The 25,713-nt window shown below is 45.2% G+C and overlaps 1 protein-coding gene across 1 annotated transcript in view; it reads right to left on the reverse strand.

The window, feature by feature from the left end:
• The window catches only part of MYO16 (myosin XVI), a 465,799-nt gene that overhangs the window by 131,930 nt on the left and 308,156 nt on the right, over positions 1–25,713 (reverse strand). Inside the window, exons 24-27 of the mRNA XM_029938403.1 lie at positions 13,320–13,395; positions 8,587–8,762; positions 6,092–6,172; positions 5,643–5,848 (exon numbers count right to left, since the gene is read on the reverse strand). Of these exons, the coding sequence (XP_029794263.1) occupies positions 5,643–5,848; positions 6,092–6,172; positions 8,587–8,762; positions 13,320–13,395 (539 nt within the window). The remainder of the gene's footprint in view (positions 1–5,642; positions 5,849–6,091; positions 6,173–8,586; positions 8,763–13,319; positions 13,396–25,713) is intronic.

The following is a 25,713-nucleotide window of genomic DNA, read 5'->3' on the forward strand; positions in this document are numbered from 1 at the left end:
AAGATGTGATATATATATACAATGGAGTACTACATGGCAATGAGGAAGAATGAAATCTGGCCATTTGTAGGAAAGTGTATGGACCTTGAGGGTGTCATGCTAAGTGAAATAAGTCAGGCAGAGAAGGACAGATAGCATATGTTTGCACTCATAGGTCTAACAGGAGAGACCTGGTAGGGGACCATAGGGAGGGGAAGGGAGAGAGAGAGTTGGGGAGAGAGAGGGATGCAAATCATGAGAGACTATTGAATACTGAAAACGAACTAAGGGCTGAAGGGGGAGGGGGAAAAGGGGAAGGGGGATGGGCATGGAGAGGGGCACTTGTGGGGAAGAGCACTGGGTGTTATATGGAAACCAACTTGGCAATAAACTATTAATAAAAATAAAATAAAATAAAATAATTAAAAAAAAAGAAGCATGGGCATGTTGTGGCCCTGGCTACCATCAATGGCTTCTTCCAGGGGGGAAGATCTGGGTTGGTCTGCAACTATTTGGCCAATAAAATGCAAGGGCAGGGATCCTGGCCTAGCTCCAGGGCTTCCAGCAGCCTTTCTCGCCCTTTGAAGTGGGAGCTGTTGCCTAAAAGGTCCAGATGGTTCTGTTGGAGGAGCACTGGGGCCCTAGACATGGGAGCGAGGAAGCTGTCTTGCACATCCAGCCGAGCTAACACCAGAATCTTCTGCTCTCTGGCAGTAGCTTCTAGAAAGACCCCTAGCAAGAACGGCCCAACTGAGCCCAGTTAACCCACAGAACTAGGAGAAATCACAAATTGTTGTTTTATCCCATGAGGCTTTGGGGTGATCTCTACATGGCAACAGATAAACTGAGCCAGAAGTGCACCCAGGCGGGTGCCAGGGGGTCAGTCAGTGGAGCGTCAGGCTTCGGCTCAGGTCATGATCTCATGGTCTGTGGGTTCGAGCCCCGTGTGGGGCTCTGTGCTGATGGCTCAGAGCCTGGAGCCTGCTCGAATTCTGTGTCTCCTTCTCTCTCTGACCCTCCCCTGCTCACAGTCTGTCTCTCCCTGTCTCTCAAAAATAAACAAATGTTAAAAAAATTTTAAATAAAAAGAGTGTACATATTCCCACTCTTTCCTGTGTGTTTCATAGTGCTTCCTATGAGTAGGACAATTCTCCACCCTACTCACGCTGGCTTTGGCCAAGGGCTTGTCTTTAACCAAGGAATGTAAAGAAGGAAATGCCACGCTCAACAGAAGTTGTAATGGCCACTTAAGCCTTTTCTCTTCCTCCTCTGACACATAAAGGGCATATCCTATGTCTCTGCCCTTCCTGGGGCCCATCGTGAAAAGGAGCTGGTCAGAACTGGTCTGAGGTCAGCTGTGCTATGCCTAAATCACAGTCAGAGGAGTGCAGGTGAGAGACAGACCTTTGTGGTTGCAAGCCACTGACATGGTTGTATCTTCTACAGAATCTATTGCTGAGTTATCCCTTTGTAATGTCATCTGTCTCACAAACTGGAGAACCAGACTGACATTAGGGACAGTCCCTGAGATAGAAGAGCACACAAGATCTTTCCTGCTCAGTTTCACGGAGTCGGTTCCAGAAGCATGGACGGTGACTGGCACTCTGCTAGAGCCCAGGCATGCAGTCACACGGGTGCCTCAAGCCCACGGCCCAGTGTGGGCATGCAAGTATTGTCTATAACGGGTCAGAGAGTAAATGTTTTAGGCTTTTGTATGCCAAGAGTCAAGACTGAGGATATTCCGTGGGTATGATTTCAAAGTGTAAAAGACACATTGAGCTCTCAGGCCACATGAAAATATGGGAAGGGTCTGGCCCATGAACTGTAGCTTGCTGATCTCTGGTCTGGGTTTGGATTGGTTACATAAGGGGCTACTTCCAGGGAGCGCATAGTGAGTGGATTCGGTGAGCTCGTCCCAAAGCTTAGAGAAGAGATGCAAACCAATCTGGGATTTTATGAACCATTTTCTGAAGGAAAGAATGTCTGAATGCATCTTGAATTTCAAGTCAATACTGCTGAGTAAATGTATAAAAAGGTAGAAAGAATGAATTTTTTAAACCAGAGGTTGTGTGCCCATAAGCTGTTAACCCAGGAGTATTTTATAAGAATGATGCACCAAAAACTTCCCAATGTGACTTGTCCAGCTTCGCTACATATTGACACCATACAGACATCCTACAAACTCAGGAGTCCCAGCCAGCCTTGACTTCCATCACAAAGTGCCCCAGATTGGCAGCTAAACAATGCAGGCATATTTTCTCACAGTTCTGGAGTCTGGGAAGTCCAAGAACAAGGGGTCAGCCAATCTAGTTTCTACCTCGGTCTCCCCTTGGCTTGCAGATGGCTGCTTTCTTACTGTGTCTGCATATAGCACAGACAGAGGGCATGTTCTCTGATGATTCTTCCAAGGATACTAATCCTATCAGATCAGGCCCCTACCCTTAGGACCTCATGTAACATTGATTACCTCCCATAGGTCCCATCTCCAAATAGTCACAGTGGGAGTTGGGGCTTCAATCTCTCCATTTTCAGGGGACACATGTGGTTCATAGCAATAGGAAATCCAATTAGGTATGATGCTCCTCTCCTTGTTCTCCATCTATCCAAATGTGCAGAGTCTCCTGCCATGGGAGAGGGGAACTTTCACCTTCATGATTCCGCTGGGAAGCTACTGACGCCATTAGGCAAACACTCAATGAATGTGTCTCTACATTTAATAAAAACTGGATCCTCGAGTCTAATACGTTTCTCTAGCTTCAGTTAGGGAGGCTCAGGATGATAGACAGTTATTAAAGCTAAAATAGCACAAAGCAAATTTACAATACCATCACCTCTACCTACAGATTCCACAGGCATGTCTGTGATCCACGTTTAGATTTCAGAAATAATAAATGCTCTTCCAATAAGGAGACGCTTGCTTCAAAACAGAACACCTTTCTCCTCCCTGTCCAACATTTCTGCAGCAAGCATATTCCTCCATGTACACTAAACAAAGTAATTTGTTTTGGAAGGGTTTTATTCTCTAACAATTAAGATAAGAGAAAATAAATATTTTACATGGGAACACTACATTTTGTTATCTGATTTGGGCAAGCAAAATTTCCTATTAAATGGTACCTCTAAGCTTTGTTTCCATAATGAAGCTTGACGGCCTGGGGGAGGGTCAGAGTTCTGATGAGCTTTCTAAATGAATATTAAATTGCAGGGGACTCCCCATTGTACATCTGAAAGTAATGTAACATTATGTGTCAACTATATTCAAATACAAAAATTATGTTATTTCCTGATGTGACAGTGTATGAATGACATTTTGTTCAAGTTCTGTAGAAACCGATCATGTCTCTCTTTGGGTCAGTATTTTTTGTGGTAAGAATCCGGAGTGGCATCCTTAGGTTAAGGGAGATGGTGGCCAACTTCCACTGACATAAATTAATCATTCCATCTCTGTTGACATGCCACTGTGTATAAGGATAAGTAGATAGCATGTCTACCTTTTTAACATTATTTTTCTCGGAGAGAGAGAGAATGTACACAGGAGCCATCAGGGAAGGGGCAGAGGAGGAGGAAGAGAAAGAATCCTATGCAGGCTCAACACTGTCTGTGTAGAGCCTGACACGGGGCTCCATCTCCCGACCGACTGAGCCAGCCAGACACCCCTGAAGTCGTATCTCCTTCAAAGTAAGGGGCTGGTGAAATAAATGCAAAGATTTTACCAAAGAGTATCATTTCCTGTCCCCATTACCCTTTGTTAAATTATTATTATTTTTTTTTAATTTGAGAGTTGGGAGAGAGGGGCAGAGGGAGAGAGAATCTCAAGCAGGCTCTACATACATAAGGCTCAATCGCACGACACTGGGATCATGACCTGGGCCAAAATTAAGAGTCAGATGTTCCATCAGCTGAGCCACCCAGGTGTCTCCCCATCCCCACTACTCTTTTAAACAAAGTATGGCTGTGGCCTCTGTTACACAGAAATATGGCTTTAAATTGAGTGGCAATTAGTCTCCAGTGCCAGGTTCATTCTGAAAACACTGATTAAATACTGACAATGCACAGGAGCTGTCACTGAATGAGAGACAGTTCCTACCCAGAAGTCCTGGGACACGTGAAATGCTGTACTTCATTTCAAAAGATGTCCGTCTCCTATTCTTTGATACTATTTTCATAGAGATAAGTCCTGGTCAAGTCTCTATGTCAAACTGAACTTGGAAGAATACAAAGAACAAAGATAAAGAGTATTTTCCAAGCATTTTGTTATATAACAAAGTACACACACGCACGCACACACACACACACACACACACACACACAGCCATGCTCACCGCCCTCCTCTGGGGGAACAGGGCAATTCTAATAGCTTCTTGCTTTAGTCAACAGCCTCCTCACGCTTCAATGAAGTTCAAGTGGAACCTCTGGACAACAAAATGTTAAATGGCGTTTCTTAAATGAATGCTTTGTCAAATAGATTTTCCATACTAGTTGTACAGTTGGTTTTAAACATAAATGCTAGATTTTATTCTTGTAATATTGATAATATTTTATACCAATGTCATTTAAAAATTTTACCTTTCTTTTATACAGGATTAACAATTTTTTCTTTTTTCTTTTTTCTTTCTTTTCTCTCTCTCTTTCTCTCCCTCCTTCCCTCCTTCACTTCTTTCTTTTTCTTTCCTTCTTTCTTTCTCTCTCCCTCCCTCCTTCCTTTCTTTCCTTCCTTCCTTCCTTCCTTCCTTCCTTCCTTCCTTCCTTCTTTCTTCTTTCTTTCTTTCTTTTTTTCTTTCTTTCTCTCTCTCTCTCTCTTTCTTTCTTTCTTTCTTTCTTTCTTTCTTTCTTTCTTTCTTTCTTTCTTTCTACGTCTATTATTTTTTAACTGCCTAAAAGCAAACATAGTAATTATTTTCACCAGTGGCTGGGTTCCAATAAAACTTTATTAACAAAAATAGGTGGTGGGCTAGATTTGGCTCCTGAGTGTAGCTTGCCAACTCCTGATCTAAAAAATAGTTTGTTCATAGACATAAAGGAGAATATAATCACATATATATGTTCTTTTAAATAAAAATTGTTATGTAAACCTTATACACAACAATTTTAGAAATATTTAACATCAAGGAAATCTAGTACCTTAAGATAACATGAAAATGCTTTCAAGGTATCAAAGTTTAATATCTTTTACAGAAGCCTGGTCAGCATATATTTCACTGTTCCCTGGTGTAATTTATTTACTCAAGCTAGAAGAATATACTTGAACCTTGAACAAGACACATTTGACTAGTGTGGGTCCACCTACATGCAGATTGTTTTAGATAAATATGGTACAGGAATGTAAATATGTTTTCCCTTCGTTACGATTTTTCTTTTTTTGTAAGAATATAGTATATAATACATATAACTAATAAAATATGTGTTAATCCACTGTTTCTATTATCGGTAAGGCTTCTGGCCAACGGTAGGCTGTTAGTCATTAAGTTGTGGAGAAATCAAAAGTTACGCATGGGTCTCCAAGTGCTCGGGTCTAGGCACTCCTAACCTGCTCCCCCATTGTTCAAAAAGTCAACCGCATAAACGATAAAATCAATGACCAAAGAAGAGAACAAAACAGAAACCCTTGCTACAGGCTCGTCAGCACTAAGCAATGGATCCAATGTCTTAAGAGCAGCATTTACCTTGACAGGAAATCCAAGAAGGAAAGGCGAACGGGGTATCCATATCGGATCATCTTCACCATGTCCAGGACTCCGATGTATTGTAGCTGAGCAGACACATAAAAATTATCAAAGGTATCTGGCAGCCTTGAGTTATTGGGTTTGATGCAATGAACAAAGTGGGGCGTGCGCATCTGAAGTTTTCCGATAAGATCTGCTAGAGATTTCTAAGGAGAGAAGCAAAACACAACTGATTCTTTGAAAAAGACACTGCCTGGAAATACAACGACTTTATCGTCAATTCACAACTCTTTTATTTATTACGAATTCTCCATGGTGTGTGCGTCTGTGAGTGCTTACTGTTTTCCGAAGGCACCCAAGGGGTCAAAAATGCAGAAACAATGACACAGAACCCTCTACAGTGGACAAAACCTAAATCTAAAGTTTGGAAAACCAGAAAATCCACTAACCCTGAGTTGTGATGCAATTGTGACGGGACCTCCCCGTTCTAGTCTTTGAAGAAACGTAGAAGTTCCTTTCTTTTTTAATAACTGTAATAAAAATAAAAAGAAAGAAAGAGTGAGCAGGTTTATTTACGGAAGTATGTATTGATTTACTTTTAACTGAAGTATAGTTGACATTAGTTTCAAGTGTACAACATAGTGACGGTCTTTAGTAGTATTCTACCTAATTCCATTTACAAGAAAAAAATTTACCCTCCCATCCATGCAAATTCACTGAGACCATACAAATCAGTACCAAAGGGTTTTTCTGTGACCATACTACAAATTGGGGAAATGGGCACGACATGTATTAGAACACCATTCAAGTACACATAAGTTGTCCTGTATCTATTTTAATCTCGAGAATAAACATTGACCCAGCCTTGCGGGATAGCACAGTCCCCGTGCTCAGGAGCCCTGGCCATACCCCGCGAGGCGTGTTTACCAGCTTGCAGCCAGGCAAAGGATACTGTCTCATGTTACAAAGATTTGCTGTTCTTACAATCTCTGGTTGGTTCCCTTAAGTTTAACCACAATCTATTTCTTTCCATTCCTCCTCTTTTTTCTTTTAACTACTAAAAGGAGTTAGTAACTTATCTCTCTGAAAAATGGCAACAGGTGGTGTTTTCTTCTATAAGTAATTATATGCGGCTCTTGAAAGAAAAAAAATCATAGGTAGCAAAGATTAAATGATAATGGAGATGAAAGACCTTAGTGGAAGTGGAGCCAGTGGGTGAAGAAATAAAGGGCAGAAGGTAATTAATTAAGTTCCACCAGGGGTTAAAAGGCAATTCCGGCCACTAATGTACTCTTGAATTTCACAAAATCACACAGACTTAGACCAACGTATCTATTGATCCAAAATCATTTATGTTACAATAAAGAGGACTTGATGGGAGAAAAGAACCTGATGAAAGATTCTTCTCAATATGGTGCTGCTTCTGTCATGACAGCAACTCATTTGCTTCCATTGACATGAACTGTCAAGCTGGGATGGCCCACGGTAGCTGACGAGGGGGATGTAAAATGCAGCAATTGGTCCAACATCAGCCAGTTTTCTACAAGCACAGAGCCCAGTGTGATGCCCAGTCAAGAAGTGGTAGAGCCTTGTCCTGCCTGGTACGGGGCTGGCGGTGGAGAGATGCGGGCAGGATGAAGGGAAGTGAGGAGTGAACACTTAAGGAATAATCGTAATAAATAAATCTCCATCCCTTGAAATTGAACACTCAATTTCCCTCTCTGGGTACAGGAACCGCTGTGAATTATCTTCCTTTTGCAGTCCTTTAGGGAAAAGACTAATGGCATCTATGCCTGGTAATGTTTAATAATTAAGGTTAAAAATTACAGTTTAGAGATGGCTGGTGATTTCTTGCTCTCGATTTCCAGCAATGATTGAGGAAGAGGGGGCCAGAAGGTTCAGCAAAATCCTCAGGAGTAGAGATCTTCCTTACAAAGGGTAACCCTTTGTCTTTTCATGTAAAAAATGCCATTTTGTATGCAGTGGGATCAAATTCCTGTGACCATACAGGGCAGGAATGCCAACATCTGAGATTTCTAATTGTAAGGCCCACTAGCTAAACACACACACACACGCACACACACATACACACACACACACGCACACACACTTATTTCTAACATGCTATATACATCTTGCCAATCTTCTAAAATAGAGCTGATTTTAATTATGCTTTTATTTTAATTGGTAAGCTAAAATGAATTCCAACAAGCTCCAATAACTGAATTTCTAAAACTGATTGTCCTGGACACCTTCCCGAAGATATTTCTCCTCTCTGGACTTTTGGGGGAGAAAGCAAAGCAAATGGGCCTCTCCCCAGCCCTTAAAGTTAACACATTTCCTACTTACTCCCATCCATTTGAAACCCCTCTGCTGATTTTTTAGTTCTATTCTACAAACAGAACTTTCATGCTATAAGTGTAACTGCACGTGTGTGTTGTTAGTGTAACTACACTGGAAATGAGGAAGATACCAAAGTACGTATGAAACCTACAAAATCTACAATATTCCAGCACCTGAGAAATACACAAGGTCTGTATGAGAAACTACAATTTATTGTTTAGAGACCTATAGGCTCTGAGGTGATTCATGTCAACAGAATAAGGTAGCTAAGTTTATTCCCTGGAAGGTTACTGTCCCTGCAGTCACCCCCCATTCATCAAAAGGACAGTCACGGAGATGAGCCAAAAATAGGATGTTGCAGAGACAACCAATAAAATCACTAATGCTCTATTCGCTACCGAATCTTCCCTCTACTGGCCCTCTCCCATCCCGTTTCCGCTCTCTGTCGCTTCTGCTTCAGGCTAGCAGCCTCGCTTTCATTGTAAAAATCAAAACATCCATTTATTTCCATCAGTTCTCAGCATTACGTTTTCTTAAAAAAAGAAGTAAATGTACTGAGCAAACTTCAAAACAACCAAACAAGAATCATAAAAACTCTTACCTTACTAAGTTCTAGATAATTCCTGTTTTCTCCAATAACTGAAGAAGCCGTCATTTTCTTACTGAGCAGGGCGGATTTATGTCCTTTGAACTTAAAAGACGGATAGGAAGATACAAGGGATCCTGTCTGTGACAGTTTCGACTGGAACAGGTGACCGATCAGCGCGTTCTCACTGGCTGGGAGACAAGTAAAGGTACATCGTGAGAGGCACTGAAATCAGATTTACATGAGCATTAGACGCATCGCTCATTCTACTGCCGTGACCACAACAACGCCGTAAGTGAAGATGTCACTGAGGGGCTGTCCCTCTCTGCGCCCCTCTTTTGTTTACCCCACTGTTCATCATAACGCTTGATAAATTCTGACCTTCCTCTTGCCGTTGGCCAGGAGTCATAGTCCTGGGTCTCCTTGAGCACCTGGCCCTTGGCTCTCTAACTGAGTGGCACCTGCTGGCCTCGTAGCCATGGGGACCGAATCTCACCTGCTCGGGTCTACGGGCCTCAGTGCGCTTGGCCAAGTCCTGAAGACCTGTGCTTTCTGCCAGCAGCGCCCCAGCCCCAGAAGCACATTTCCCAGGATCTAACCCGCCTACAGGTGGATGTTTAGACACGGGAGACCCTGCCTCATTTGGCAGTGACAGCTCTCAGGGGAAAAATGCCCTTCCTCTGATACATTAAGTTACATGTGTAAAAACGCCAATATATTTTGCGTGTCACGTGATGCAAATTCCAATTGGAATAGCACGGTGAAAACTGGACGCCGCGGTTAGGGGTCCAGAAGGCACGCTTCTCATGGTCCCTATGCTTGTGTGTAGACAATCGTCACACTTCAGTTTCCTTTTCTACAAAGTGACCATCACATACCCACTTGGAGGATTACACAGGATTAAAGTGTGAAATGCTGTGCATATTGTTTTGGGATTATGCTTACCCATCAGCTAGTGAGCAACGGTCAGTAGCAAAGCAGTGTTCCTAACTTTTCCACATCCAGATTACTCTGTTTGGTCAGCCTTGCATGCTCAGTAGCAGTGCGTACAAAGGAAAGTTCACTACATTCACAGGCAAACAGGGAACCAGGGAGAAAGAAGCGTCAGAGGAGGGAGAAGCAATTACGGAATGCAGGAAGGCAAAAAGGAGCCCTGTGGTGTGGGATGAAAATTAGAACTCTCAGGATAAACTCAAGATCTTTCATAAGGAGCCACGGGCCTATCTGTTACCTATACATGTTTAACTGTCTAGTTCTGAAGGGGCCCAGAAGCAAGGACAATCCAGTAGAAGTGAGCTCGCCAAGCCCCCCGCCCTCAGTGTTTCTTAACGCCATTCTTCTCTAAAATAAACCCACGAGTCTCGGCACATGGCTGATTTTGACGCATGGACAATGATCCCAGAAGATGTCAGAAAGCTGGGATATAAAGAGCTAAAAAAGACCACGAGAACCTGAAAAAGCTGGCTCGGCGGGGTTCTCACTGGCCGAGTCCTGAGCAATTTTAGCATCAAAATAAAGATAGTCATAGACTGTGATTCATTGAATAAAATAAGAATCCATGAGTCCACACTGACAGCAATCTAATTCGTTAATGAATGAGAAAGCGGAGTTCATACGGTTGAATGTCATTGTTGATGGGAAGATGGGGGGGCGGGTAGAAAATCACAAATGTGCGACCACAAGAGAAATCGCTGATTTGGGCAAGGGTCACTCCTGCGCCCCAGCCAGCAGGGGACAGGCCGGCATGGAAGACGATGTTTACTCACCTCACTTCCCTCACAAGATACTTATCAACTAAGGAGTGAAACAGCAGCTCTCAATTACGGAAGTCGGAAGGATGCCCCGCAACAAGGTCGTGTCACCGGTGGGGTGTCACAGTGCCACTGAGTTCCCCGAACATGATGGGCTGGTGACCCTCTAGCATCTCTGTGGGGTTCCCACCAAGCAGGGACGCACCGACACCCATGTGAGGAAACTGCGAATAAACCCAGATTGAGGGGCAGTCTTCAAAATAACTGGCCTTTAGGTTTTAAATGCTAGTCACAAGAGAAAAAGAAAAGCGGAGAAAATGTCCCAGATTAGAGAAGATGGAAGAGAAATGGCACTGCGTGCAGTGACGGGCCCTGTACCGGGGGGACGTCATTTTGACAGACATGCGGGGTAAGTGGCAAAGAGACACAAACGCGCGATTAGACGTCAGCACTGTGCCGAGGGTCGGTCCGCTGATGGCGTTGGTGTTTTGTAAGACACTGCCCTTGACCTCAGGATGCGCCCCAAAGTGTTTCTGCAGAAAGATGCTTGTGGCTTGCTCTCAAATGGGTCAGAAAATACACACGCATGCGCACACACATACACACAGGCACACGCACGCACACACACGCACACACATGCAAACACACGCACCTGCACACGAGGGAAGGGAGGAGGGAGTGGAGGACAGGGTGGGAGGGAGGGAGAAGATACAGGAAAGGAATTGAAATGAGGAATGTCAATCTGGGAAAGGGCATTTGGGAGTGCTCGGGACTAATTCTGTCATTTTAAACTTGAAGTCATTTCAACAGAATCAGTTGATGTTGAACTGGGAACCACCCCGCGCAGGGGTCTACACTCTGCACGGAGAGCCTTCCTGCCTGTAAATCCGAGGCACTAACCTAGGCGTGCAGTTTACGAGCAGGTTTGGGGAGCCGCTCAGAGACGAAAGACTCAGCAGCTGTTGACATTATTGACAAATCTTAAATTTTCTTACTTTTATAAGCAGACTCGATAGTCTGATTTTGACTCTCTTGCCTCTTTCTGAGTCAAGTTGTTTCCCCTCTCAGGCCCAGACAGGAGCACTTGCTGCATTTTCTGCATGAGCTGTGTCTCCACACCACCTTCTTTCCATTTGACCAGGGATCTCACAGACAAAGGTGCATGTGTTCAGATCCTACACCGGGCCCGCCCCCTTCCTCGCCTGGGAGCTTTTTGATAATATAAAGTTTGAATTAGATACTATAAACAAAGTACCTTGCAAGGTACTCGAAAATAAAAAAAACGATAACATCTATAAATTGCGCTTGCTTTTAACAGCTATTTACGGCCTCAAAACATTTCACGGATTAATAAAACGCTCTCATAACCGTGCATCTATTGTTTATGATAGCAGGTGAGCAACCGTGGCCCGTGGGCCAAATCTGGCTCATGGCCTCTTTCTGTAAACAAAGTTTTATCGGCACACAGACCTGTCCAATTGCACCGTCTACACCTACTCTCTCACTTTAACAGCAGAGTTGAGTAGTTGCAACAGAGACCCTCGGGCTTGTAAAGCCTGAAGTGTTTATTCTCTGGTCCTTTAGAGAAAACATCCCCCATTTCCCGTTCAAACATACAGTAAGGGGCTGTAAATGTCGTCCTCTGGTTCTGATGCACCTGCAGCTCAAAATATTTGGAATAAAACAAGCTCACTCCTTTTCTCATGGAACTTACTAGCAAGTGTGCACAAAAGAATGACTTTAAAACATAGGGGCTCTGTTAAGAGAAGCAGAATCACAGTATCACTAACCGCCACATTTTTAAAAAAATATATAGTCTATGGCCCGAAATACAAGAATAAAGAAGGCATTGCACCAACTTCAAGAAACATGCTATATATTAGATCTTCCAAAAATATAGGACTTGAAAGGTCATTTACACGGCTATAAATGGAACTTGAAATAACTGAAAAATGAGAAGGAATATATTTGCAATGATAATCAAAGTTTGATCATTTCAGTTCTTTCTACGTGATACTATTCCAATTCCATGCTTTTCCCACCAGGGTCTGTTCTAAGAGAGCTCGGTAAGCGCACGTGCTGAGAGAGAAGCAGAGTAACTCCCCGTGAAAAGCTACATGTCGCATCGGCTCTGCTTGATTTGAGGTAAATATGTGCCTCAAACCAGCAGTGCCACGGATGTCTTTCCAGTGCAGAGGCACCCAACGATCTCCCCAAGGACTTAGTTGTCACAGGCTTCCTGCCCCAGGAAAGATCAAGGACTCCCGTTCACTTAGAGCAACGTAACAGCACAAAAGATGATACATTTTAATTCACGGAAAAGGGTGTCAGGAAAATGAGAAGTTCTGTAGAACTGCTAACAAGAAAATAATTGCTGGAGGATGCAGAAGTGTACATATCGATACAAACAACGCATCATATATGAATGTCTTATAGTAACTTCTATGTTGTATCAGAAACAGACACATGTGCATAAAGTGGGAAGACTCACAAAGTAGATGGAGCCTATAAATTTGCATTGATACATGCATCCATGCACGTATGTGTGTATATATAAATTTGTACCCTCTCTCCGCTCCGTGGGCGCTCATTCTTTATAACTGAAAGTACGTAAGAGTAAAATACCACCCTTAGGTGTGCTCCAGAGTGAGCCGAAGTAATGAAATTCCCCCTGCTGTGGCCTAAATAATTTTGGAAGCTGTATTCATCTTCATTAGTCTTCACAAAAGAGCTTTTTTATATTCATACCGCTAGAGTGGTAAAGGTATTTTATATTACTATCCGCTAAAAGCCTTGTTAAATTATGGTTTCTACTAGACTCCAAATTAAATTGTAGTCAATGTACAGGGAGACAAGATCCATTCTTTATTATTCTGGGCTTTAGAATGTAAGAGATATTTCAATTATCCTGTAGCTTGTGGCATATTATGGAGGACAATGTTCAGAGACAGAGAAATAAAGAATGTGTGGCATTTTAACCATAGGGGGAAAACTTACTTTTCATGACAAACAGAAGATTCTGCGAAAGGGAGTCTTTATTTTTTTCAATTGCTCCAATGATTTCATATGTTACCTGTAATAAAAGAAAATGGCATAGTTACTAATGTTTATACGTGGCCACAAAAATAATTTCCTTTAAAGAATAATTTGACTCAGAGGATGTTTTCAGTTATTCATTACAGAGGCGTGCCGGGTCTTCAAGTTCATGTGACACACACGTTCAAAGCTCATTCAGGTGCCCTCTTTCTGCACACGAAGCCACGGACACCCTCCGCCTCTAATTTTCCAAGTGCCCTCTGACTGCAAGTTCAAAGAACATGGCGGTGCCTCCCATTCATGCAGCCCCCCTTTATTCCCGAGGACCCTATCCTGCTCAGAAAACTCACTGAACCAGGAAGGAGGACTCCACCATGCCTGGGGAAGAAGGCGTGATTTAAGTTTAAGAAATTCAATGATTGTTTTGCATAACAGTTAATCCGAAGTCTTTAACTTCAAGAAAATATGGGGCACCTGGCTGGGTAGTGACGTCAGTAGAGCATGAGACTCTTGATCTCTGGGTTGTGTGTTCAAGCCCCATGTTGGATGTAGACATTATTCAATGTCTTTTAAAAAACGAAGAAAACATAATTATTCTGAATTAAACACATAAACACAGACCACACTCTCTCTCTCTCACACACACACACACACACACACACACACACACACACACACCGACCTGATTTTCTCTAACAACATTCATTGTCTGTTTTTGCTCTGTTATGGTCTTGTTTTGTATTGGCTGTTCCTAAATCCTGCAGTAAAATTCTTGTTGTACCTTGAGGGTAGTGACTACAGACTGTTCAACTTTGTCTCCTCCCCATAACACTTAGCAAAACGCCGTGTCCGTTGGGCACATGTATTTATTTGTTTTTGGTACAAGTTTTAATTTAAATTCTAGTTCGTTAACATACAGTGTAATATTGGTTTCAGGAGTAGAATTTAGTGACTCAACACTTACACACAACACCCGGCGCTCACACCAGCCAGTGCCCTCCTCAACGCCCATCCCCCGTTTGCCCATCCCCCGCCCACCTCCGCCCAGCCAGCCTCAGTTTCTTCTCTATGGTTAATAGTTTCTCATGGTCCTCCCTCTCCTTGTTTCCTTCCCTCCTTTATGTTCATCTGTTTTGTTTCTTAAACTCCACATGTGAGGAAATCATATGACATTTGTCTTTCTCTGACTGATCTATTTCACTTAGCATAATACACTCTAGCTCCATCCATGTCGTTGCAAATGGCAAGGTCTGAGAAGATATTTACAAATGACATATCTGATAAGGGGTCAGTATCCAAAATCTATAAAGAACTTCTCAAACTCAACATCTGAAAAACAAACAATCCAGTTAAGAAATGGGCAGAAGAAACAAATGGACGTTTTCTTCCAAAGAACACATCCAGATGGCCACCAGACACCCATGAAAAGATGCTCGACATCACAGACCATCAGGGAAATGCAAATCAAAACTATGATAAGATACCACCTCACACCTGTTAGAATCTAGGCTAAAGTTAACAACTTAAGAAATAGCAGGTGTTGGCAAGGAGGCGGAATAGGGGAACACTTTTACACTGTTGGTGGGAATGCAAACTGGCGTAGCCACTCTGGAGAACAGTATGGAGGTGCCTCAAGAAGTTAAAGTTAAGGACGCCTGGGGGCTCTGCTGATTATGCTCAGGTCAGGATCTCATGGTTCTTGGGTTCGAGCCCCATGTCGGGCTCTGTGCTGACAGCTCAGAGCCTGGAGCCTGCTTCAGATTCTGTGTCTCCCTCTCTCTCTGACCCTTCCTCCCTCAAAAATAAATATTACAAACATTTGTTTCAGTTAAAAAAAGAACTACCCTATGATCCAGAATGAAGCCCATTTAATAAATATTTGGTGAAATGAACAAAAAAAGGTTTTGTTATATTATGACCAAATATAGAAAAACACTGTGCTCTCCATTTCATTAAAGACTGTGCTGATATAAGTCTTTCATTTTCACAAGATTATGTGCTTTGAAAAATTCTCATGAATGACACCTGGACACGGATATACGGAGAAAAAATTAAAGGCCTCCTATTAAAACTAAAGTTTAAAACCTCCAGTTGGGAGCCTTTAATTGGTCAAGTTTCCTGGAAAACAAATCCTCCCTCGCACACACATCCAAGTACACATGCTTGTGAGAGCAGTCTGGTTAGTACAAGTTTCTACTTTGTAGAACGAATCTTAAAGTAGGTGAGCTTATTTTGTGATAATTATTCTGTGATTATGCAGCTCTCTGAGTCTTTCTTCATGTACAAAATAATATTCTGAAGGGTGTTCCAAGTCTAAGAGTGTCTGACCCTACTCAGTGGGTATGGTTGACCATCAGATGGGCAAGATTGGAGTTCACAGCTCAACACAAGTATTGGACACTGCCCACGATGGCGTATTTCTTTACCCTCACAATATAATAATGCAAATGACTGAGAACATGTAACATAAGATTGGCAGTAGCGGAAGGTTAATGCATGGTTCTAAACAATATTTTTTTCCCCTGGTCCCAAATCTGGAATGAAATACTTCCTCAGGAAGCCCTTGCATACTTGAGGAGAATATCAGAATGAGAGACCCCCTCCCGGACCCTGGGGGTGATTAGCAGCACATTATTCATGGGCTGGTCGATGTTTCTCATCCCCAGTGGATGGAGCCGAGAAATACGCACACAACAAACACATATGTGAGGGTTTAGTTGTTTTTTCATTTTAAAGATAAAAAAACAACCCAATTCCAAATTTGGTCTCTTAACCATGACAATTTCTTCAAGCCAATGATGTTTAGTATTGGCCTTGTCAAAGGCAACCTGAAAATCTAAATAAATGATATCCACTGTCCCCATTTATGAAATTTATATATAACCTGCTACCATCACCTTAAAATATTTCTGAAATAAGCTTTAAATTTTGAGATAATTGCCGATTCATATCCGGCTGTAAGAAATAATACAGATTCTGCAGAGCCTTCACCCGGTTCCCCCAGTGCTGATGTCCTGCACAACTATCCCAACCAGGGTAATGACATGAATGCAACATTAATGGGGGACGTTCACCTTAGTGCATAGATCGGCAATGCACACTTACCTCCCCCAAATCAATTGAACATATTGGTATGAGTCTGCTTCTGGGCTCTTTACTCTGTCCATTGATCCATGTGTGACCCGCCCCCCCACCTCTGCACTGATTACTGAAGCTTTATAATAAGACACAAAATTAAATGGATGAATTCCTTCCAAATTATTCTTTATAGAAATAGTTTAACCTATTCGATTTAGTCGCCATTCTGTTTAAACTTTAGAATAACATTGCCTATCGATATCTCTATATCTAGGCAAATTTTTGCTATGATTTTGATAGGCACTGCAGTAAACCGGGGTTGCAATTTGGGGACGAGCATCACTATGCTGATTGTCAGCAAGACTATTGCTCCTGCTGTCCTCTAACCCACGAACGTGACGCGCCTCCTTCTATTTAGCTCTCTGGTTTCTTTCATCAGGGTTTTGTGGGTTTCAGCAAACAGATCCTCTACATGCTTTATTAGATTTATACTTCCTCTCATTTTTATGAGCGATTGTAAATGTTATTGTATTTTTAATTTCAGTGCTCTGTATTAGAATATAAAAGTATAATTCATTATTTTATGTTTATGTTGTATCCTGTGACCTTGCTGAACTCACTTATTAGTTCTGTGAGGCTTTTCTCCTTTTGTAGTAGATATTTTGGGATTTTACACATAGACAATCAAATTGTCTATAAAGAGGGACAATGTTCTGCCTTTTCTTTCATTTCTTGCCTTACTGCACTCGCTAGAACTTTCCGCACGGTGTTTAAAAACGGTGGGGAACTCCCTGCCTTCTTTCTGATCTTACGAGCAAAACATCCAGCCTTTCACCATCAAATATTATGTTAACTGTAGGATTTTCGTAGACATTCTTTATCAAATTGGGGTTATGTCCTCTAACCCTATTTTTCTGAGTGTTTCTATCATGAAGGAATGTTGAATTATCAAATGCCTTTTCTGCATCCAATTGATATGATCATGTGACTCTGCTTGTTTACCCTATTCATAGGGTCTGTTATCTTGATTGATTTCAAATATCAAACCAGCTTTGCATCTCCAGAAAAAGAAACAAATTATTCATGGTGGATCATTCTTTGTACATATTGTTAAACTGTAGTTGTTAATACTGAAAGTCTTTTTGCATCTCATGAGGGGTACTGATTTTCAGTTTTCTCTGTGTGTGTGTGTGTGTGTGTGTGTGTGTGTGTGTGTGTGTGTACTGTCCTTGTCTGGTTTGGTACTGGGCCCTACTAGCTTCATAAAATGAATCGAGAAGTATTCTGTCTCTTCTACTTCCTAGGTAAGATTATGTAAAGTCAGTGTTAATTTTCTTTTAAACATTTGGTAGAATTCTCCAGTGAAACCACCACGGACTAGAACTTTCCTTTTGGGGAGATTTAAATTGCAAATTCATTTCCTTGATGGTTACGGGGATACTCGGGGATACTCAGTGATCTATTGCATTGGGTGAATAGAGGTAGTTTGTGTCGTTTGAGGAATTGGTCTGTTTCATCTAAGTTGTTGGTGACAATTGGGTGTCACGTTCCTTCTGATCTTTCTGATGTCTGTGGTGACAGGCTCTGCTCTATTCCCGATACATTGCAACTTATGTCTTTTCTCTGTTTTCTTTGTCCTTCTTTCTACCGGTTTGTCATTTTTTTTTTTGGTTATCTTCAAACATCCAGCTCTTTATTTCATTGATTTCCTTTCCTTTTTTCAATTTCACTGACTTCTGATCTTGTTACTGTCTTCCGTTTGCTTGCTTTGGTTATACTTTGCTCTCCTTTTTGTAGGTTCTTGAGGTAGGAGCTTAGATCACTGAGACGTTCCTCTTTTCTCACATGTGCATTTAGTGATATAAATTTTCCTCTCTGCGATGTTTCCACATTGTTGATATTTTCATTTTCATTCAGTTCAGCACATTCTTTTAATTACCTGGAGGCTTCCTTTTTGACCCACGGATTATACAGAAGGACATAGCTTAGTTTCCAAGTATTTGGAAATTCTCATGGCCTCTTTCTAGTATTGGTTTTTAGTTTGGTTCCATTGTGGGAGGTAAGCTCGCTCTATATAATTCTATTCTTTCTCAACTTCTTTAGTTTTGATTTACGGCCCTGCCTGTGGTCTTTCTCGATACATGTACCACTGGAACCTAAAAAGCATACATATTCTGCTTTTATGGGCTTAAATGTTCTGTGAACGAGTGGCGCCTGTTGGCTGGCTGTGCTGCAGAGCTCTCTGTCCTGCGAAGATCCTAGAGAGATGTCCGGCCACGGGTCCGGAGCAGGGTGTCCAAGTCTCCAGCTTAAAGTCTGTTTCAGCTGGCTTCCTCTCGTGCCGCTGAGCAGGGGAAGGGAGGCAGAGCCTGGTCGCTGCCACGGGGGAGGAGTCAGGCTCCCCATTCAACCGCCTCTGACACAGAAGAGGGCCCTCTCCTCACTGGGGGGCAGAGAGAGGTGCTTGCTCTGGTCTCCTGCGCCTCTCGTCCTCTCTCCCTGGCTGCAGGGTAAGCAGATGGAAGGGGCCGGCATGCCCCTCACTGCTTCCTACATGGGCTCCACCAGAGGGGGTTGGTAGAGGGGAGCTGTGGCCAGGTGACCTCTGGGTGGTGGCAAAAGTCCCAGCCCCCCACTAAGCCTCCTCTGCCCCCCCCATCCAGCAGGGAGGTGGGGGTATAACACAAAATCAGAGACACCGCAATACTAATATCTGAACTACGCCTACCCACCTCCAAATTGCATGGCCTAAAAGGAAACTATATTTTATTAAATGTAACTAGAAGGTTGTGTTTGTTTTTGCTTTAAAAAATTACAGAAAACAAGGTAGAAATATATAATGAAGACTAAAACAACACACATTTACTTTTGATCCTAAATGAACGCAAGAATGTGAAGTTAATTTCGAGAAAAGATGGAACAGAAAAACAATGATCACTCATGTTGGATCCTGATCAATACTCACCATCTAAGAAGATGTTCACCTCACTCAGTGAGATCCCTGATCAATATTCACCATCTGCAAGAAGACGTCCACCTCACCCAGCAAGATGCTTCCACACGTGACACATTTCCGTTGTACCTCCCTCCTCTCTTCCTGCCACTCTGCTGCCAAATACCTCCCTTGACGCCCATCCTGCCTCTCCCTCGGCAGACTCTCCAGCTCCTCGGGCTGCTGATGCCCAGCCTGGGGGTCAAGCCCAACACCCCGAGAGCTGCAGGGGGAAGAGCCACAGACTTCGGGGACAGCACACCTACTGCGTTCCGGCCTCCACGAGTCACGATGCCTGGAGGGTAAACAGGTCAAGACAGCCTGCCTTCCGGACTTCTCGTCTGCAGAACACAGAAGGTAACGTCAACCTCTCTCTGCGTCCTTCTCCGTGTCTGTCTGTCTGGCTCTCTCAAGGTGATTTTGAAGATAAATGAAAAAGGTTGTTAGCACTTAGCCTTGCACAGCATCTGTGGTTTCCTGGTCACCATCCCCATACCTGCTTCTAATGATCTCCTGTACCTTCTTCTCACATCTGTTCCAGAACTTTTTACCATATTGACCTGAGAAAAACTGGGGAGTCCTGTACATCATCTTCTCAGCGGGCTGTCCGTCCTGTAGCAGTAATTTCATCAGCCAGAATCCATGTATCACTTCATGAAGGAACTGCTTCCAAACAAAGCAAGACTCCCTGGAGGCATGAGCACACGCTGCTGGCTAGCCATCTTCGCCTCGGCCTGTGGGCCTCCGGGACGCAGCGCTGGCCTCTGGGAGGCAGAGGGCAACAGGCACACGGAAACTGGGCACTCTCGTGGGACAAATGCCCCTGGCTCCCAGAATCCAAAGGGAAGGGGCCTCAACGCCTGGACAAATGGACAGAGAAATGTCTATGGAAGAGAAACAACCGATCTACCCTGGAAATCACACATGGCTTTGTGAGTCTGTGACGTCACAAGAACAGACCACAGCCCGCCCTCAGCTGTGTCCCCAAGGTGGAGGGACTGAGGACGGGCACTGTGGGAGCCGCAGGAGGCGGGTGGGAGGCAGGGACCGTTCTAGGTCACGTGGGATGGACGGCCGTCTCTCAGCCCTGCCTCGCCTTGTTGGTTCATTATTCGGGGGTGAAAAGTGAAAAGCATCAAAGTAGCAGAAGACAGAGGCCAGTGTACGCTTTCAGATGTTCTTTTCCTTTTTCCCCTCTGTCTTTACATAACCGGACCTCCGACTTTATTTTTTTTTTTCCTCTTAAGGATTGGGAGACAGGATTCGGGCTTTAAGTGCAGCGTCCCTCATGCGTGTAATAGAGACATTTATATGCATACAGCCCAATCCAAATCTTTAAGGAAGCTGTCACGTATTCAAAGATCTCCTTTGGAATGAGTCTGCTCAATGAAACGACTCCGGAAGACTTCGTGTTTTGCTTCTGTTTCAGCAGTTAGCAAGGCTCCTGCAAGTGCCCTGGTGTGGGGGCCGCGGAGGGGGGAGGTGCGGGGGGAGCCGGGGAGCAGGGGCGGCGTGCGGCTCTCGGGAAAGTACTTGCTGTAACCCCCCACACTGCACTACCCTCAATTAAAAGATAAATTATGGCAGCTATATATGTAAAAGGAAGAATAAAGCTTTCGCCGTGACTGTGAATCACGCTACCTCGCTTCCTGGGTCCATTCTCTTCCTGGCTGGAGATTCTCATGCTCACTTCTTGGTGAATCACCAAGGAACTCGAGGCCAACGTCAAGAGAACTCCCTCCGCCATCGCTGGCTTTAGCTGTCTGAATGGAGAGCAGGGACGGTTGGCTGACTCCCCGTCGATGAGCAAGGAGCTGAGGTCTCCCCGAGGCGGGCTCAGGGTGCCCTTTACACCTGCACATGCCCCCAGGGGTGCTTGGCACGTAGCAGCAGGCAATGCCAGGTTGTGGATGCGTGCTCCACTGAGCGCCGCCCGTGCATGCATACCTCCGGTGTTTCTGCAAACCTGCTTCGCAGATTCCCTACAGAAGGACTTTCTCGGGGGCTGAACACACACCACACGCTTTAGACGCCCCCCCCCCCGGGGCCTCTTTACCCGTCACTCATGGGAGTGGAAATAAGGAACCTGCTTTTCTAGCTCGCTCCCCAGTTGACTCTCGTGCACCTTCAAGTGGCAGAATCCTGGGTCCAGGAATCGGTGACCGAGGCTGCTCCGGGAATCTCCTTCACGTGGTGCCAACAGCGAGCAAGGGGCCCAGGGTGGGGTTTGCAGGGAGTGGCTCCTGGGCCTCCTAGATGCAGAGGGATGATTGGCGTAGATGGTGGCCTATTTTAAATGGTGATCAGTTTAAAAGACTACGACGCTATAATTAGATGCAGGGCCAACCTTTTTTTTTTTCCTTAGGAGAGTTAGCCTTTTGTAAAAGCTGTGAGCTGTAGAGAAAGGATTTTCAATTATTTTTATCTGAGGCAGTAGTGTGAGAATTCGGTGCTTTTCAACAGCCCTGATGGTCGCGGGACGCTACAAAGCCAGTCGGTGCAGGCGGCGCGGGGAGATCAGGGTCATGAGAGCGCGCCGCAGGGGGAGGGGAGATGCACCCGGGGTTATAGTGAGGAGTTCTTGCTCTGGTTTGCACCTGCCAACCTAAACCACACTTAACGGGACACAGTGACCCTTTACTGTGGGCACGGCAGCTTCTCTGAAAATCGGTTCCTTCTTTATTCAATTTAAAGTTCACTGGGGCCAGTTCACACTGAGGTTTGGTGATTTTACCAGCAGAGCCCACAAGAGAGAAGATTATTTTAAGGGAAGGGGGCGTAGGCTGTGCATGAACAGAGTAAATGGGCAAACGTGGGCATCATCTGCTTACGTTTTCAACTGCCTCTGGTGTGCCTCACAGGCCAGGTTCCCAAATGCTGGCTTCTTCACACTGAGGACATTGTCAGGGTCAAAGACCACACTTGGAAAAAAAATCAAGGAAAACAGCCAGGGGCAAGTCTTTTCACAATCTTCTATATTTTGCGAACACCTTATAAAACACAACACACGTGTATTTATAAAATTGGGAAACCAATAAAAATCATGAAGTAAAGATATAGTAAAAAATCGCTTTTCTCAGAGAAGCCAATATTAATCTGTCTGTCATCTAGCAGATCGATTCTTGTCTATGCACGCTCTTTAGTAATAAAAAATAGAATAAAAAGGGACCAGCCGCACATTGCGCTGGTGACGCCCTGTCCTGTGGACTTGCGCAGTCTGCTGGCCGGGGGCCCGCCCTTGTCTGCCCTCCAGCCAGGCTGCGGCAGGAGCCTCAGGCGGAAGGAGGGAGGGAAGGACCCCGGAGACACTTTCCTCCCCAGCAGGTTGGTTCCATGCTCCCCGCCCTGCCCCCGGAGCCGTCTCTCCCCTGTTCTCCAGCCTCGGAGAAGGTGGTCTCTTCCCCGGGACATGGGCTCTGGCTCGCCCCGTGTCCCTGGTCTGTCTCCTCCACGTTTCCTACCGAACCTACCGTGTGTACCCGCTCCTGCTCTGTGACCACTCGGGGTAGTTTCCCCTCCCCCCTGCACGGCTCTTCCTGTCCTGCAGCAGACAACGCGGTAAGCACTGGCCGTTCTAGAAAGACCGTGGGCGCCAGGGGGTCTCATCTAGGCCCGTGAGTGAACCCTGGGTCTCAGCGCACACGCAGCTGGGGAAGGAGGGACTGAACACGCAGAGGTCGCCCTGCGGGCTGGACACAGGACCATGACAAGCCCCCACTTCACCGCAGGGGGAGTCAGGAAGGAGCAGGGAGGCCTCTCAGCGCCCCGCCACCATGGAATATTCTCAGGGGGCCTGTTAGGGCCTCGCTCAGAGGTTCGCTGCACCCTCACTCTTCGGGCCAGGACATTGTCCACAGTCTGCCTGTGACGCGGCATTAGCACAGGGCGGTTTTCAGCAGCCGGCACATGCTCCTGCGCAAGGCAGTGAGCCAAGGATGCACCAAACTTAATTATCTTATCACACAAATAATGTGTTTTTTAAAAATTTTTTTCATGTTTAGAGAGAGACAGAGACAGAGCACAAGTGGTGGAAGGGCAGAGAGAGAGGGAGACACAGAATCCGAAGCAGCTCCAGGCTCTGAGCTGTCAGCACAGAGCCTGATGCGGGGCTCAAACTCACCTTGAGATCATGACCTGAGTCGAAGTCAGATGCTCAACCGACTGAGCCCCCCGGGCGCCTTAAACAATGTATTTCTATGATGGAAATCTGCATCTCCACATAGTTGAACGTGTTAAAAGTTAAAGTTTCTTTAAGGGAGCCACTTTCAGTGACAATGCAGGCATTTCTGGGTGTCCCAGATTGGAGCATGGCTAGCCTGCATGAGCTTCTGACAGCACTAGTTGACTTGTGTGTACGTGTGCACTTGCTGTGTCTGTCGTCTGTCTATCTGTCTGTCTGTCTGTCTGTCTGTCATCTGTCTGTCATCCCGCATCTAGTGTAACTGACTCGATGTCTGGGTCTGCCTCTATCCATCTCTTGCTCTCATACACAATAGTAATTACTTTAGCACCATGCAAATATGGCCATAAATGCTTTTACAGTCTCTTCCCCTTGCCCCCTCAGCCAAGTGGGAAGAGGCTTCAGGGGACCCCTCTTAGATGCTGACATCGCCCCACCGGTTAGGGCGATGGACCCCACTGAGAAGCACAAAACGAGAAATGGGCAGGTGACGAGGGCAAAGGACCAGCCCCTGCTTCCGTAAGATGAGTCTTGTCCACTCTCCATTGTGGAGATCACAGGACATATTATATTTTCGATGCTCTACAAAGGACATGTGGTCCTCAAGCCCCAGTCATGTGACCTCCTGGTCGAGGGGCATGGAGCTCAGCGGAGAGAGCCTGTGTGAATGAACACCAGAAAGCGGAGCCATGGGGGGAGCAGGGGCCCAAGGGATCTGCCGCACCAGGTGCCCGGGTCCCCGGGGCCGAGCCTTTCAGAGACACGTGAGAGCACCCGGGCAGAGCGGGCCCCGAACCCTGAAAGGCACGGTGATGTTCCGAGATCACACAGCGGACGGAACGCGACAAGACAGGGCCCCTGCAGCCCCCGCGGCCCCTGGGCAAACCCTCGCCGTGGCCGAGGTAGGAGGGGCCTGGCCTTCCCGCCCAGTTTCTGGGCACAGTGACTAACAAGGAGCACAAGTTCTTCCTTACTGAATGGGGTCAGTACTGAAGGGCGTCCTAGGACCGGACAGGGGCCAGAAGTACCCCCCAAGCTGCCTGGGCTTTTATCTGGTTCCGAGGAAAGGATTCTCCGTGGACAAGTTTAAACAGCCGCGGGAGCCAAACATACAACGGAATCCGATGACCTCCCCTGCGTTGTGCTTGTTCAACCACCAGGTTCATGAAGAGCAAGGGTGTTAGAAGGATCCGGAAGATCTGGCTTTTTAAAGGGAAAGCAGGCTTTCTTCTACCAGGGAGACGTAAGCGTGGAGGGAGAAACACTTTCGACACCGGTTTGGGAGCTGCTGCTGAAGAGACCAGCGGTCACGGCCACAGGCCCGTCTGTCACCCGCACGCGGAATAAGAAGCACTTTTAACCGTGAACTGCGCTACCAGGGAAACAAAGAGCCATGTGAAATAGTGGTCGTGGACACACTTCTACGTAAAACTACGCATTCATTCCTTTACTGGCAAACTGGAGCTCGGGGGCCGCGGACGACTGCAGAGAGCACGCGGCCGGGAACCAGGGCGCTGGTGCAGGACGGGATTTGGACCAAGATCTGGATTCGAGAGTGAGCAGGGGAGAGCGGGGCAGGGGGCTTGCATTGGGCAACTAACCGGACTTCTGATTTTACCTTGAGTTGAAAAGTGAGACGAATACGGAACATGGGTTGTACTGTGTTATTTTTTTGAAGTGGGTTGAGCGCGAGGAAGGGTGTGGGAGGTGGCCAAGCAACCGAATGCAGTGTGCTTCTGGATCTGCTAACCTGAAGATACCAGCCCAGGAGGGGTCCTGATAGCACGTGTGCAGACGTGGGGCCCACAGGCAGACAGATGGGGGCTTGGGGAGTCACCTCATGTACGACACTGAATCATGAGGGTATATAACATCCTAGGAGCCGACAGAAAATACTCTCCTGGGAAACAGCAGCGTTTACGGAATGGAAGTAAATTCACTTCTGAGATAAATTTACAATCCCTTTCTCTACCATGTTATTTACAGGATGCAAAGTAGAATTTCCAGAGAAGTGGGCGTTGGGATTGGCAAGTGACAGAAATGTGAAACTTTGGAATATCCTCTTGAATACAGTACCTCACACCCGAATGTACGTGAAGATTGGA

The sequence above is a fragment of the Suricata suricatta genome, chromosome 4 (assembly GCF_006229205.1).
Source record: "Suricata suricatta isolate VVHF042 chromosome 4, meerkat_22Aug2017_6uvM2_HiC, whole genome shotgun sequence".
Classification (NCBI taxonomy): Eukaryota; Metazoa; Chordata; class Mammalia; order Carnivora; family Herpestidae; genus Suricata; species Suricata suricatta.